Raw genomic sequence first — 14,570 nt, forward strand, 5'->3', positions numbered from 1 at the left:
CTCCTTTGTCATAAATTAGGTGACCATATGTGCGTGGGTTTATCTCTGGGCATTCTGCCCTGTACCATTGATCTATATTTCTGTTTGTGTGCCACACCATACTGTTTTGATTACTGTAGCTTTGTAGTATAGTTTGACGTCAGGTAGCCTGATTCCTCCAACTCTATTTTTCTTTCTCAAGATTTCTTTGGCTATTCAGGGTTTTGTGCTTCCATACGAATTGTAAAATTTTTTGTTCTAATTCTGTGGAGAATACCATTGGTAGTTTGATAGGGATTGCATTGAATCTGTAGATTGCTTTGGGTAGTATCGTCATTTTCACAATATTAATTCCTCCCCTCCAAGAACATGGTATATTTCTCCATCTGTTTATGTCATCTTTGATTTCTTTTATCAGTGTTTTATAGTTTTCTGAGTACAAGTCTTTCACCTCCTTAGGCAGGTTTATTCCTAGGTATTTTATTCTTTTTGTTGCAGTGGTAAATGGGATTGTTTCCTTAATTTCTCTTTCTGATCTTTCGTTGTTGGTGTATGGGAATGCCAGAGACTTCTGTGCATTAATTTTGTATCCTGCAACCTTACCAGATTCATTGATTAGTTCTCGTAGTTTTCTGGTGTCATCTTTAGGATTTTCTATGTATAGTATCATGTCATCAGCAAACAGTGACAGTTTTACTTCTTCTTTTCCAATTTGTATCCCTTTTATTTCTTTTTCTTCTCTGATTGCCGTGGCTAGGACTTCCAAAACTATGTTGAATAGGAGTGGTGAGAGTGGACATCTTTGTCTTGTTCCTGATCTTAGTGGAAATGCTTTCAGTTTTTCACCATTGAGTATGATGCTTGCTCTGGGTTTGTAATATATGGTCTTTATTATGTTGAGGTAGGTTCCCTCTGTGCTCATTTTCTGGAGAGTTTTTATCATAAATGGGTGTAGAATTTTGTCAAAAGCTTTTTCTGCATCTGTTGAGATAATCATGTGGGTTCTTTTCCTTAATTTGTTTATGTGGTGTATCACATTGATTGATTTACGTATATTGAAGAATCCTTGCATCCCTGGGATAAATCCCACTTGATCATGGTGTATGATTCTTTTAATGTGTTGTTGGATTCTGTTTGCTAGTATTTTTTTCAGGATTTTTGCATCTATGTTCGTCAGTGATATTGGTCTATAATTTTCTATTTTTGTGATATCGTTTTCTGGTTTTGGTATCAGGGTGATGGTGGCTTCCTAGAATGAATTTGGGAGTGTTTCTCCCTCTGCAATTTTTTGGAAGAGTTTGAGAAGGATGGGTGTTAGCTCTTCTCTAAATGTTTGATAGAATTCACCTGTGAAGCCATCTGGTTCTGGACCTTTGTTGGAAGATTTTTAAATAAGATTTCAATTTCATTACTTGTGATAGGTCTGTTAATATTTTCTAAGTCTTCCTGATTCAGTCTTGGAAAATTGTTCCTTTCCAAGAATTTGTCCATTTCTTCATGGTTGTCCATTTTATTGGCATATAGTTGTTTGTGGTAGTCTCTTATAATCCTTTGTATTTCTGTGGTGTCAGTTGTGATTTCTCCATTTTCATTTCTAATTTTATTGATTTGCATCCTCTCCCTTTTTTTCTTGATGAGTCTGGCTAAGGGTTTATCAGTTTTATCTTCTCAAAGAACAAGCTTTTAGTTTTATTGATCTTTGCTATTGTTTTCTTTGTTTCTATTTCATTTATTTCTGCTCTGATCTTTATGATTTCTTTCCTTCTCCTGACTTTGGGTTTTCTTTGTTCTTCTTTCTCTAGTTGTTTTAAGTGTAGGGTTGCATTGTTTGTTTGAGATTTTTCTTGTTTCTTGTTGTGAGATTGAATTGCTATAAACTTCCCTCAGAACTGCTTTTGCTGCATCCCATAGGTTTTGGGTCGTCCTGTTTTCGTTGTCATTTGTTTCTATGCATTTTTTTATTTCTTCTTTGATTTCTTCAGTGATCTCTTGGTTATTTAGTAGTGCACTGTTTAGCCTCCATGTATTTGTGTTTTTTACAGTTTTTTCCTGCAGTTGATTTCCAGTCTCATAGTGTTGTGGTGAAAAAAGATACTTGATACGATTTCAGTTTTCTTAAATTTTCGGAGGCTTGATTTGTGACCCAAGGTATGATCTATCCTGGAGAATGTTCCATGTGCACTTGAGAAGAAAGTCTGTTCTGCCACTTTCGGGTAGAATGTCCTATAAATATCAATTAAGTCTACCTGGTCTATTGTGTCATTTAAAGCTTGTGTTTCCTTATTTATTTTCTGTTTGGATGGTCTATCCATTGGTGTAAGTGGGGTGTTAAAATCCCCTACTATTACTGTGTTACTGTCGATTTCTCCTTTTGTGGTTGTTAGCATTTGCTTTATGTACTGAGGTGCTCCTATGTTGGGTGCATAAACATTTGTAATTGTTATATCAATTCTTGTATTGATCCCTTGATCATTATGTAGTGTCCTTCCTTGTCTCTTGTAACATTATTTTAAAGTCTATTTTTATCTGATATGAGTATTGCTACTCCAGCTTTTTTTGATTTCCATTTGCATGGAATATCGTTTTCCATCCCCTCACTTTCAGTCTGTATATGTCCCTAGGTCTGAAGTGGGTCTCTTGTAGACAGCATATATATGAGTCTTGTTTTTGTATCCATTCAGCCAGTCTGTGTCTTTTGGTTGGGGCATTTAATCCATTTACATTCAAGGTTATTGTCAATATATATGTTCCTATTACCGTTTTCTTAATTGTTTGGGGTTTGTTTTTGTGGGTCTTTTTCTTCTCTTGTGTTTCCCTCCAAGAGAATTTTCTTTAGCATTTGTTGTAAAGCTGGTTTGGTGGTGCTGAATTCTCTTAGTTTTTGCTTGTCTGAAAAGCTTTCAATTTCTCCATCGAATCTGAATGAGATCCTTGCTGGGTAGAGTAATCTTGGTCGTAGGTTTTTCTCTTTCATCACTTTAAGTATATCCTGCCTCCCTTCTGGCCTGCAGAGTTTCTGCTGAAAAATCAGCTGATAACCTTATGGGGATTCCTTGGTATATTATTTTTTGTTTTTCCCTTAATGCTTTAAATATTTTTTCTTTGAATTTAATTTTTGTTAGTTTGATTAATATGTGTCTTGGTGTGTTTTTCCTAGGGTTTATCCTGTATGGGACTCTGTGCTTCTTGGACTTGGGTGACTATTTCCCTTCCCATGTTAGGGACGTTTTCAACTATAATCTCTTCAAATATTTTCTCAGACCCCTTCTTTTTCTCTTCTTCTGGGACCCCTGTAATTTGAATGTTGATGTGTTCAGTGTTGTCCCAGAGGTCTCTGAGACTGTTTTCAATTCTTTTCATTCTTTTTTCTTTATTCTGCTCCTCAGCAGTTATTTCCAGTATTTTGTCTTCCAGCTCACTTATTCATTCTTCTGCCTGAGTTATTCTGGTATTGATTCCTTCTAGTGTATTTTTCATTTCAGTTATTGTGTTGTTCATCTCTGTTTGTTTGTTCTTTAGTTCCTCTAGATCGTTGTTAAACATTTCTTGTGTTTTCTCAATTCGTGCCTCCGTCTATTTCCGAGATTCTGGATCATCTTTACTGCCATTACTCTGAATTCTTTTTCAGGTAGATTGCCTATTTTGTCTTCATGTATTTGTTCTTGTAGGTTTTTAACTTGCTCCTTCATCCGTTACATAATTTTTTGTCGTGTCTTTTTTTTTTTTTTTTTTATGAGTGTGATTGTGTTCCTGTCTTACTGGTTGTTTGGCCTGAGGCTTCCAACACTGGAGTTTGTAGGCTGTTGGGTAGAGCTGGGTCTTCGTGCTGAGATGAGGACCTCCATGAGACCTCCCTCCGATGAATATTCCCTGGGGTCTGAGGTTCTCTGTTAGTCCAGTGGTTCAGACTCGGAGCTACCACCCCGCCCGACCCCTGGCTCATGAACCAAGATCCTGCAAGCCACGTGGGGTGGCAAAAAAAAAAAAAAGAACAATAACAAAGTTAAAAAAAAAAATTAGACTAGGAAACTAACAGGTATGTTAGAAAGAATATAATAGTAAAACTATAGATGAATCAACAACCGGAAGGTATAACAGTGTCACAATAGTAAAAAAGAGGAGGAGGGAATAGAAAAAAAAAAAATGGGGAGGGGGCCCTTGGCTGTGGAGGGTGGGGCCTAAGCCAGGGCAAGGTTTGGGCCTGGGCAGGGCCTATGCTTCGGACCCACAGGGCTGGAAGAAGCCCTGGGGGCTGTGAGAGGTGGGACGTAGGCTCAATGGAACAGAAGGGGCCCAGGCGTGCCCCTCACCCCTGGTCTCAGAGGGCAGGGAACTTCACCTGGGAGCCCAGCAGGCTTCCTGGGCTCAAGTGGGTGAGGCAAATGCCCTCCTCTCCGTTCCTGCTCCTCCAGTCCGGAGGGCCTCTTCCGCCTGCCTCTCCTGTTCTCCCCTTGGCCTCCTTACTATGCCCCCAGGACCAATGCGGCCAGGGGCAGTGGGGGGTCTTGGAGGGCAAGGGACTGGCCTGGGAGCTCATCAGGCTCCCTGGACCTGCGTGGATGGGGGAAACGCCCTCCGCTCCTCTGCTGCTCCTCCGGGAGGGCCCCTCCCGCCTGCCTCTCCTCATCTCCCCGGTCTCCCTCTTATGCCCCAAGACCCACATGGCCTGCACGGGACTTTGGAGGGGGTGTACCAGCCTGGGAATTCAGCAGGCTCCCTGGGCCCAAGTGGGTGGGGCGCTTGCCCTCCACTCCTCTCCCTCTTCTCCTGGATGGCTCCGCCTGCCTGCCTCTCCTGATCTCCCCGGCCTCAGGGATGCGAACCTGTCTGGCCTCCACTTCTTCTCCCTCCCTCAGTCCCCCCACATCCTACTGATTCACTTGGGGGTTCCTCCCATCTCCTTGGGTGCCAGGGTACCCCACCAGCAGCCAGCTCGTACCCTAGGTGTGGGGAGACGCTAACTCTGTGTCTTCCCACACTGCCGTCTTGACTCCGCCCCCTGTATATTTTAAATGAAAAAAAAATTAGGTATTTCCTCCCTTGGTTATTACAGGAGAGCTCTAATCAACCAGAAGAAGAAAGAATTTTATAAGTTGTTAACAAAATGTATCAGATACTCTCTTCTGGAAATATATATATATTTTTTTTTAGTTAAGATGTACGTATGTTATATCAATATAAAATTAAGAGTAGTATTATATTTGCCACGGGCATTATGTTCTATTGCCATTGTGAACCTCTGGTGGCCCATGGGTTAAAAAAGATTGAGAAACAATGAACTAGAATTTCGGCACTTTGAGACAGGACTCATGCTGGATGTAGCTTGGTGGGCAGCAGTGTGATGTTCTAGAAAGAACTCTGGCCTCTCAAATCAGAACACCAGGATTTGAATCCCACTTTAAAACTTGTTCAGTGACCCTTAAACAAGTTAGTTCCCCTATCAGATCTTCTTTCATCATTAATTAAACTGGGATAAAACAATAATGACTTCACATCATTAATATGTGGCACGTGTGCATGCACACACATGGACAACAAAAAAAAACGAGAAAACATGTAGCACCTTGCTGGTACATGGTACACAGTTTTCCACCATCACATTCTTCATCTTGCATAGGTGGCATAATGCTCTGTAGATAGCAGGTATGCCAACACTTGCTTACTGAATGAATCAACCAATGAATGACTGAGAACCATTGAAAAATTCCTTATTTTCTGTTACGGTGTTCAACTTAGTGTATCCAGAGAACTGACTGAAAACCTTTTTCCTGATCATCTCTATGTGTTTGAGTAAAAAAGCAACGGTAAAACTCCCTCTCTTCCTCGGTTATGTACCTTAAGAATATGTGAGCTAAATATGCTAGGAGATCTTATTTTATTTTACTTTAACCATTTAATTTATATTTTAATTCAATTTAATTTTAGATAGGCCCCATGACACATAATCTCTGGTTTTCCAAGTATTCTTAGCTCATCCCTGTTGTAGTAATATGTATTGAGAGCTCAGCCCTGTCTTGCTTACCAACCTTCTCCCATACAGAGAGAAGCATTTCTCATAGTTCAGAGAACATTCTGGAAGAATGTTCATAGTTTACAAAAGTAGGTATGTAACTGGTCTTATGATTTAGAAAAAGAAATTAAAACATAATCAAATATGAAGAAGCCATATCTTAAGAATGGAATTTTGGGTGTTAAAACTGTATTCTGAAAATAAATATAGTTTTAAACAATAACTTGTACTAATTTGCTTCAAAGAAAAAATATTGAAAGGAATAAGAGTTATTTAAATTAGCATACCATTTATAAATAGTTTCATAGTTAAAACTAAACACATTCAATTGCAGTTTGGATTACACTGTTGTTTTACCTAGCAAACCATTCAGGTTGATTCGTACAAAACTAGGAAATAAATTCAACACAATCCATATTATAGAATCTGAATTAGAGAGGCTCAAATTTATTATAAGTACACTTATAAAGACTTTATGAAAAGATGCCACTTTGTGAAAAGAAAAAGCATAAAATGTTAAAATTATTCTTTTTGATTTTTGGATTTTTTATTTGGCTGAATCTCACAGTTCTGTGTTTCTAAGGTCTTTTAAGGCATAGTTTTCGGTTATTTAGTGTTCATTGTTAGTGTTTTGGTGAAGGTGTTCAATGAATATTTGTGGAATTTAGGAAGTTTAAATGTATGACCTATAATATATTACAATTCAGAAGTTTGAAGCTAAAATCTAGGGAAATCTAAGCGTGTTTTTAAAATAAGCTCTAATAATTCAAAAGCTATTTGTGATACATTCTGGAAAGGCAAATTCGTTGGCTTTATTTTTTCCAGGGAACTAATTTGTACCAGATTGTTAGGATATAACGAGACATGCATTTCTAGTGTCTACTTTTTTTTTAATTGTGTGTTACAAATACTCCAAATCTAGAGTTAAAATAAACAAAAAGTTGAGTCAGGAATACTTCTTATTTAAAAAATAATCCTGGAATTTTGGAGTAGAAAGAGACTTTAGAGTTTATTTTTTCCAACTTCCTCCTCCTACTGATGAGGGAATTAGTCCCAGAAGGGTAAACTGACTTGTTTAGAGTCCATAGCTTGAAAAAGAAAACAGAAAAAAAAAAAAGGAAAAAGGTTTCTTTTTCTTCTATACTTGGTACAGGAAGTACTCAGTAAATAATTCCCAAGAGGGAAGTCAGCATGGCATGAGATACATATTATTGTGAATTTATTAATTAGCATTTTGGTTCTTCTGTAATTGACTAAGGAGACTGGTTAAGGTAAGTCTTTCCCCATGAAATAGAGATGCTGGGAGCATGCAAGTTCTTATCCCAGATCCTGACATTCGCCACAATGATGCCATCCTGGGAACACTCCTGGGCAGAAATTTTCAGGAAGATTTAACGTACACACCTTTGAAATAAAAGGTTTGGGGAGGGGCATATTTCATTTGAAAATAAAATCAATGTTCTGATTTGATTTTGAGCACAGTATTCATTTTTTAAAATCCAAGAAATATTAATGACATTTGCATTTCCTTTTTAGAAGTTGAGAGATTTTGAGGCATAAGTCAGCTAGTTTTCTCCTTACAACACCCCTCTGTTTTTTTGGAATCAATCATTCTTTCTTTCAACAATTATTTATTGAACATTTCAGGCATATTCCAGGCATAGTGGTAGCTTATTAAAATATTAAGTTAAAAAGACTTGGTCTCTGTCTGAAAGAGGAAGGGAATTTATTCCTTGAGAGGTTACAGTACACTATTATTGCTCCAAATTTTCCCTTGCCATCTATACTTTCCATTATAAATTTGACATAGTAGTCATATAGTAGAGAAAATGATAGATAGAAATTACAGGAGTGTTTTACTGCATTTATTTATCCATTTATTCAGCACGTATTTATTGAGTACCTCCAATAGAGACTTTGAGAGTACCTACTGTGTTCTAGACGCTGGGCTGTGTGAGTGTGGGGTACACCAGTGAGTAAAACATTCAGTGATCCTGCCTTCATAGGGATTACATTCTAGTGGGTGACACTAACAATGACCAAGAAACATAAGAAATAAACAAATTACAGAGCATGTTAGAAAGTGACAAGCACTGTTTAAAAAAAACAGAAAGGTAGAGTAGGGAGATCATATATGTGGGAAGGAGAGAAGAAAAGAGGGTGTAATTTTAAATAGTGTGGTCAAGAAAGGTCCCATTGTGAAGGTTACTTTTGAAGAAAGACTTGAGGGTAGTCAAAATAAAAATCCAAGAATTAGGGTAACCGTAGGGTTTGAAATTTTACATTTATTTTAAGTCTATTTTGTTATATGTGTACTTCCTGACCAGAGGATGCAGATGATGGTAGACTCAGAGCTTTTTTCTTCTATTTCTTTTCTCTCCTATTAGCTTTGACTTACACAAGGAATGGTATTTCCACTCTATTTTCTCTTTTGTACTGAACTAAAATAAATGTATTTCATATGATTTTTGTCCATCTGTAAGAACAAGGTTTACTTTGAGAATTTCCTCTTGACAGTCCGATGCAGCGTGTAGCATAATTTCGTATAATTCATTGTTTCTTATAAACATAAAAATCTGTGTATTGCCATTTTAAGAGTGACTTAGTCATCTCATTTTGGGCAACAAATCAAATTCTTTTCCCTTTGAGTCATTGAATCATCGATTCAGATAAGAAAATGGTTTATTTTCTTAATATTCTTGATTAATATGATTTAAAAATGAAAGTATTTGTTTCTTACAGATTGCATTTCTGGCATCTGCATATGCAAGTCCCCAACTCACGGAGGAGAGCTGTTCAGCCGTGGCTGCTGTCATACATTACCTGTATCTTTGCCAGTTTAGCTGGATGCTCATCCAGGTTGGTACCTCATTTCCTCCCTCTGCCCCCTTCAGCTTTCCAGTGTGTCTGGATGGAGTGGCCTTTATATCTGATATTCTTTATACTGAAATGGAAGTAATTCCATATATCCATCACTGCATTCCCACGAGATCAATGCATGAAAAACCTTATAAGCTGTACAACATTAGAAAGTGTAGTGAATTTGAGGAAATGAGAAGAAATCTAGTAGAGTTGGAAATAAGGGAGTGGTAGGAGATGAGGCTTGTGATGCAGGCCCTCTAAAGCACAGTAAGAAATTTTAACTTTTTTTCTATGAGAAGTCATAGAATTATTTTTAAGCAAGAGAGTGACATGATGAGATTTGGATTTTAGAAGGAACTCCCTGTTTGTAGTGAATTGAGTTCAGCAGAGAGTTGACATGGGAACCAATTAAGTAGCTTTAGCTGTATTCAGGGGAAAGAACGTGGTGGTATGAACCAAAGAGGGAGCAAAAGAGGCAAAGGGAAGTGAACAGCTTCTAAGAATTGTTTTTTTAAACTAGAACTATAGGATGTAGAGGTTGGTTATAAAGAATGCAGAAGGTGGAACCAAGGATGTTACCCAAGTTTCTGGCATGGGTGAATGGGTAGAGAGTGGTGCCTTGAACTAAAATAATGATCCCTGGAGACTGGGAGAAGATGATGAGTTTTTTTTAAGGACATGCTGAGTGTGAAGTTCTTGTGAGATCTCCAGTGGAGACTCAGGGAGAAGTGGAATATGCAGAGCTAAATCCCAGAACAGAGGTCCATGCTAGAGAAATACATTAGACAGTTACTGACTTAGAGTTGGAAAATGGAGCCATTGCTTTGGAAGAGATCACTTTGGGAGAGAGTACAGAGTGAAACCCAAAGAGACCTAGCATACTCTCCTGAGGAACTAGTAAGGGTTGGGGAGAGATTTGAACTCTCCTTTTCTGACTAAAGTCCCAAATTCTCTCTATTGTCTAATGCTGATTTGCTTGATAAAGAGGCTAATGTGAGAGTTGGATCCACTTAAGCACTATTAATGTCAATAATTCAATAGCTCAACTAAGATGCTGCCTTCGAAAGTGATTTCTACATGGTGGTATTGTTCAATCTTTCATGTGATAGTAATAGTTTCATATGTGTTTCTGAGTATGCAGGTGAAGTATACTATGTAAACAGATGCATTCAGGCCCTTGCATATTCTTTTTTCTTGTTGAATAAGAAGGATGTGGGATTTCTACCATCTGGCAGTATTGGAGGAAGGTGAGATGATACTATTAGTAGAGAATACCATACAGATTCAAGGAAGGGATCTTTTCCCAAGTATGATATTATAGTTGGCTCTGAAGGAGAAGAAAACTGAACTGTTTAGTTAACAGAACTACTTGGAACAATTGGAGGCCTGCATCTGGGTTTGAATTCTGGCTCTGTTATTATCTTTGTAACCTTAATCAAGTTATTGACTCTCTCCAAGGTTTGTTTCTAAATCTGCGTATGGGGATAATAATTCCTACCTCATAGAATTATTGTTTTATAGCTCTTTGAGCAGCTCTAATTATGGAAAGTTTATGGTGTTCTCCAGTCCCCCACCAAACAATTAAAAAATAAATCTAAACCATACAACATAAAACAAATACTTGCTGAAATTACAATAGCATTTGCAAGATTCTCTGACTCTCTTTAGCAGTTTATCTAAGTTGAACTTTTTATGTGCGCCCTGTGTATGTTGTCATTTATCTGCCTGAACTGAGGTCCGTAGCGGTTTGCTGAAGGTCTTTGTCCATGTCCTTGACCTATTCAGTTTTTGATGAATGACCTGGATGAAAACACAGGAAGCTGTCTTATCAGGTATGCAATGATACAGAGCTGAAACAAGGTAAAACAGCAAGCTGCCTGTGTTAAGAGTACAGGTAGAACAAGTGTAGAAAACCTGTACTGTGACAGCTTGAAAATGAGAGTGAAAGAGACATAATCTGATGGGGGTTAATGTAAACAACTTGAAACTTTAATTTAACCCAAACTCAGTAGCAATCAAATGTGTGACCAGATTGCTTAAACCATAGCAACTACAGTAACTACAAAAACAACACAGACCTGGGTTACATTAATAACAGTATGGAGGCAGCTGGGAGAGCCATGTTTAAATTATAATCTACAATAGTCAGACAACCCTGGCACCCTGTAACCACTTTCAGCAGGAATATTATTAACCAGCCAATGAGAAGTTGGAAGACAGTCCTATAAGAAACTTGGAGGCAGCTGGAGACAACTAACCTGGAAAGAACTTAGTGAGATGTTATGGCTGTCTACAGATACTGGGAGGGCTGCTACAGGAAAGAAAGAATGGACTATATAGCTCCATTTGGAAGAACCAGAACAAATGGGTCAAAAATTAGGGAAGCAAATTTTGAATCACGTTAAGAACTTTTATAGTCAGTAAGAATTTCAAAGTTGAAAAAGGTATGTCTAAAAGTAGAGAGCGTCCAATCACTGAAATATATTCAAATGGGGGAAATGACCAACTTTCAAATATGTTGTAGATAGATTTCCTGCTTTAGGGGATGGCATATAAAATTTCATCCAACTTAATAGAGATTGCTGTATTCTGTATGTCTTCTTCCAGTTTTGAGTAAATATGATTGTGGATGATGCACATTTAGTAAACTAATTAGATTTCTGTATGGCTAACGGTTTAGGAAAACTATTTAAAGTACCAGTGAAGTTTAATGTGTTTCAGATGGTACACCACACACTTTCATGGTTTGTGGTGTGACCACAAGGGAAAAATTCAATAACTTCTGATTCTAGGTAGGTTACTTCTAATGAGTTACTTTGTGGTCAGAGGCTGTCGCCTTTACTAACCTGTGTTTTCCTGTTTATAAAATACTGTCTGCTAAAATCTTTTTTTTAACGAGAATTCGTTTTTAAAACATTATGTAAAAGATAAGACTACTGTTAATCCAATCTTGTTAGTCGAACAGTTGAAAATATTGAAAGAATATTAACATTTCAATAATTCTATTTCGTATTTCTAGCAATGTAGGAGAGAAATTGATATATGTATGTGTGCATAGCTTATGATGAAAAGTTAATCACTAACTTTTAATCATTGAGCTAAGCATGCAAGAATTATTTATTTTGATCTGCATTATATCTTCAATCTTAGAATAAATACATTTAAATGAATTTATCTTGAAAAGTTGTTTTACTCTTACATCATACTTTTAATACATTGTAGTAAAAAGGGACTCTATTTTAGAGTGGGTAAAGAACAATTTTGTTGGTAAACATGTTACATAACTTCTCTGAGCCTAGATTTTCTTATTGAATGATTAGATTTATAATAACAGTACCTCTCTTTGAGGATTGTAAAAAGCCAAAATGAATGAATACATGGAAAGAGCTTGGAATGATTCCTGGTATAGACTGCACACTCCATACGAATTTACCCATATTATCAGCTAAGCAAATATGTAGACTAATAATTCTTAGATTTTGAAACATGTTGAAATACTCTGTTTTTCCAGTATAATTTACATCTTTTTTTGCAAAAGAGAATTAGCTTGATATAGGGGAACGAGAGGGCTGACAGTGTAAGGCAGACGTGAGCTGAAAAGCTTTAGCAAGCTGATAACCTCTGACCTCTTTACTGAAGTGCACGTGTGGCTTATAGCAGGCTCCAGAGCTGGTGGCCTTGACTGTTTCTTTAGACTTCCCCTTTCTTGAGTGTTTCTTTAGGCTTCCCCTTTCTTTGACAGGGAGGTCACACTGTGCATGATGGGAATAGAGTAACAAATTATTTTACTTATTTTTAAGAAGTATACAGCTCACAAATTCCTTTTTGCCCATGGAAATTGAGTTATCCTGCTGTTTGCTCTTCATGTAAGATCACTCTGAAATTACTGAAACAGTAGGGTTATGTCTACTCTAAGAAAAATTGACAGTGAGAATTTAAGCTCTCATAGTATGTTTGCTCTATCTTCCTAGTTATTGTTCTAATTTTTGTTTCTTTTTTCTGTTTTGATTTGCTTTCATTTTAGAAATAACATATACTAATTGTACAAAACATAATCAAACACTATAGAGGAATATTAAATGAAAAGTACATCTATTTCTCCCTCTTTCATATGCTCTCCACCCTCTGCTCTACCCTCAACCCTACTCCCAAAGTTAAACACTGTTAATGGTTTCCTGTGTATGCCTCCAGATATATTCCACAAATATATAAATATTTATAAATACATAAAGAAGCACATATGTGTGTTTGTGTGTATATAGTGTATATATGTTTACATATAGTGTATATATATACATATACATAGTATATATACAAATTTACCCCATACTGATATACTTTTTTTTCTATTCTATAATATGGTTATTCCATAATTTTTTTTCTGATTCCTATTAATGAAATGCTGGTTATTTCCAGTTATTTTTGCTATTATAAACAATGTTTCTTGGAACATCCTTACACTCTGAATATTTGTTTACTTACAGAATATCCGTAGAATAAATCCCTAGAACTAATGTTTTTGCTCTTAACATCTATGTGAAACATGCTACCAGATGGATTGCCAGACCATGAGTGAATTCATGCAGGAAATAAATCACAAGTAAATTATTTGAGATATTAGTATATAATATAGGTAAATAGAAACTTAATTTTGCCTGTATATTCATTTGGCCCAGTTTTATGATCGTTTCCTGTCACCAAGTTAAATTATGTAATAATCTGCTTCAGTTATGATCAATATCCAAGCCTGGATTGTCCTTGCAGTCTGTTCATTTCGTGCCGAGGGACACAGCTTACTCAAAACTATAATGTTTTATTTTGAAACTAAAGCTTACTTGAAGAACATATTTCTTAAATGGTAGAATAAAGTTAGAAATCATTTCACAGTTGTACTTGAGCATTCATATCTTGTGCTTTAATCTCTCCTTAAAATCTGGCTATGAAGAAGCAAATGTATGTATATTTATTTCTTGGTAGAAAGACTACTTAGTGCCAGAGCATAACAACAGGAAGGGAAATGCTAATATTAGCTGTGTTTTTCCTTTGTCATTGATTTAATTTGAGGGGACATCAAAGGTATTAAGTACAACAGACTGGTAATTATCAAGATAAAAATGATATATCCAGGAAATACTGAATTCTCCAATCCCCACAAAGCCTTGTAAAAATTGTTAAAAGGGAGAATAACTGGAACAAGGACACGTGGTAACATTTCTTAGACTCTCCTCTGAAATGAATGACTAAGAACGTATGGTAATGACAGAACTAATAGCATCTGTGATCTCTGACTGAACTTGATGCTATATATCAGTGCAAGATTTCTGGTGACGCAATTAATAACCAAATATTAAACAACAGGCTAGATTCCAATCTTATTCCACATATCATGAAAATGTATGGGATTCAAGCAGCCTATTTTAACTTAAAAAAAGAAAAGGTAGGGCTTCCCTGGTGGCGCAGTGGTTAAGAGTCTGCCTGCCAATGCAGGGGACACGGGTTCGAACCCTGGTCTGGGAAGATCCCACATGCCGCAGGGCAGCTGGGCCCGTGAGCCACGGTTACTGAGCCTGCACGTCTGGAGCATGTGCTCCGCAACAAGAGAGGCCGCGATAGTGAGAGGCCCGTGCACCGCGATGAAGAGTGGCCCATGCTTGCCGCAACTAGAGATAGCCCTCACACAGAAACAAAGACCCAACACAGCCATAAATAAATTAATTAA

The 14,570-nt window shown here is 37.1% G+C and overlaps 1 protein-coding gene across 1 annotated transcript in view; it reads left to right on the top strand.

Moving 5' to 3' along the window:
* Nucleotides 1-14,570, top strand: part of ADGRV1 (adhesion G protein-coupled receptor V1) — a 542,977-nt gene that overhangs the window by 362,192 nt on the left and 166,215 nt on the right. The window contains exon 85 of the mRNA XM_068534844.1: nt 8,732-8,848. Coding sequence (XP_068390945.1) covers nt 8,732-8,848 — 117 coding nt within the window. The remainder of the gene's footprint in view (nt 1-8,731; nt 8,849-14,570) is intronic.

The sequence above is a fragment of the Eschrichtius robustus genome, chromosome 2 (assembly GCF_028021215.1).
Source record: "Eschrichtius robustus isolate mEscRob2 chromosome 2, mEscRob2.pri, whole genome shotgun sequence".
NCBI classification, from domain to species: domain Eukaryota; kingdom Metazoa; phylum Chordata; class Mammalia; order Artiodactyla; family Eschrichtiidae; genus Eschrichtius; species Eschrichtius robustus.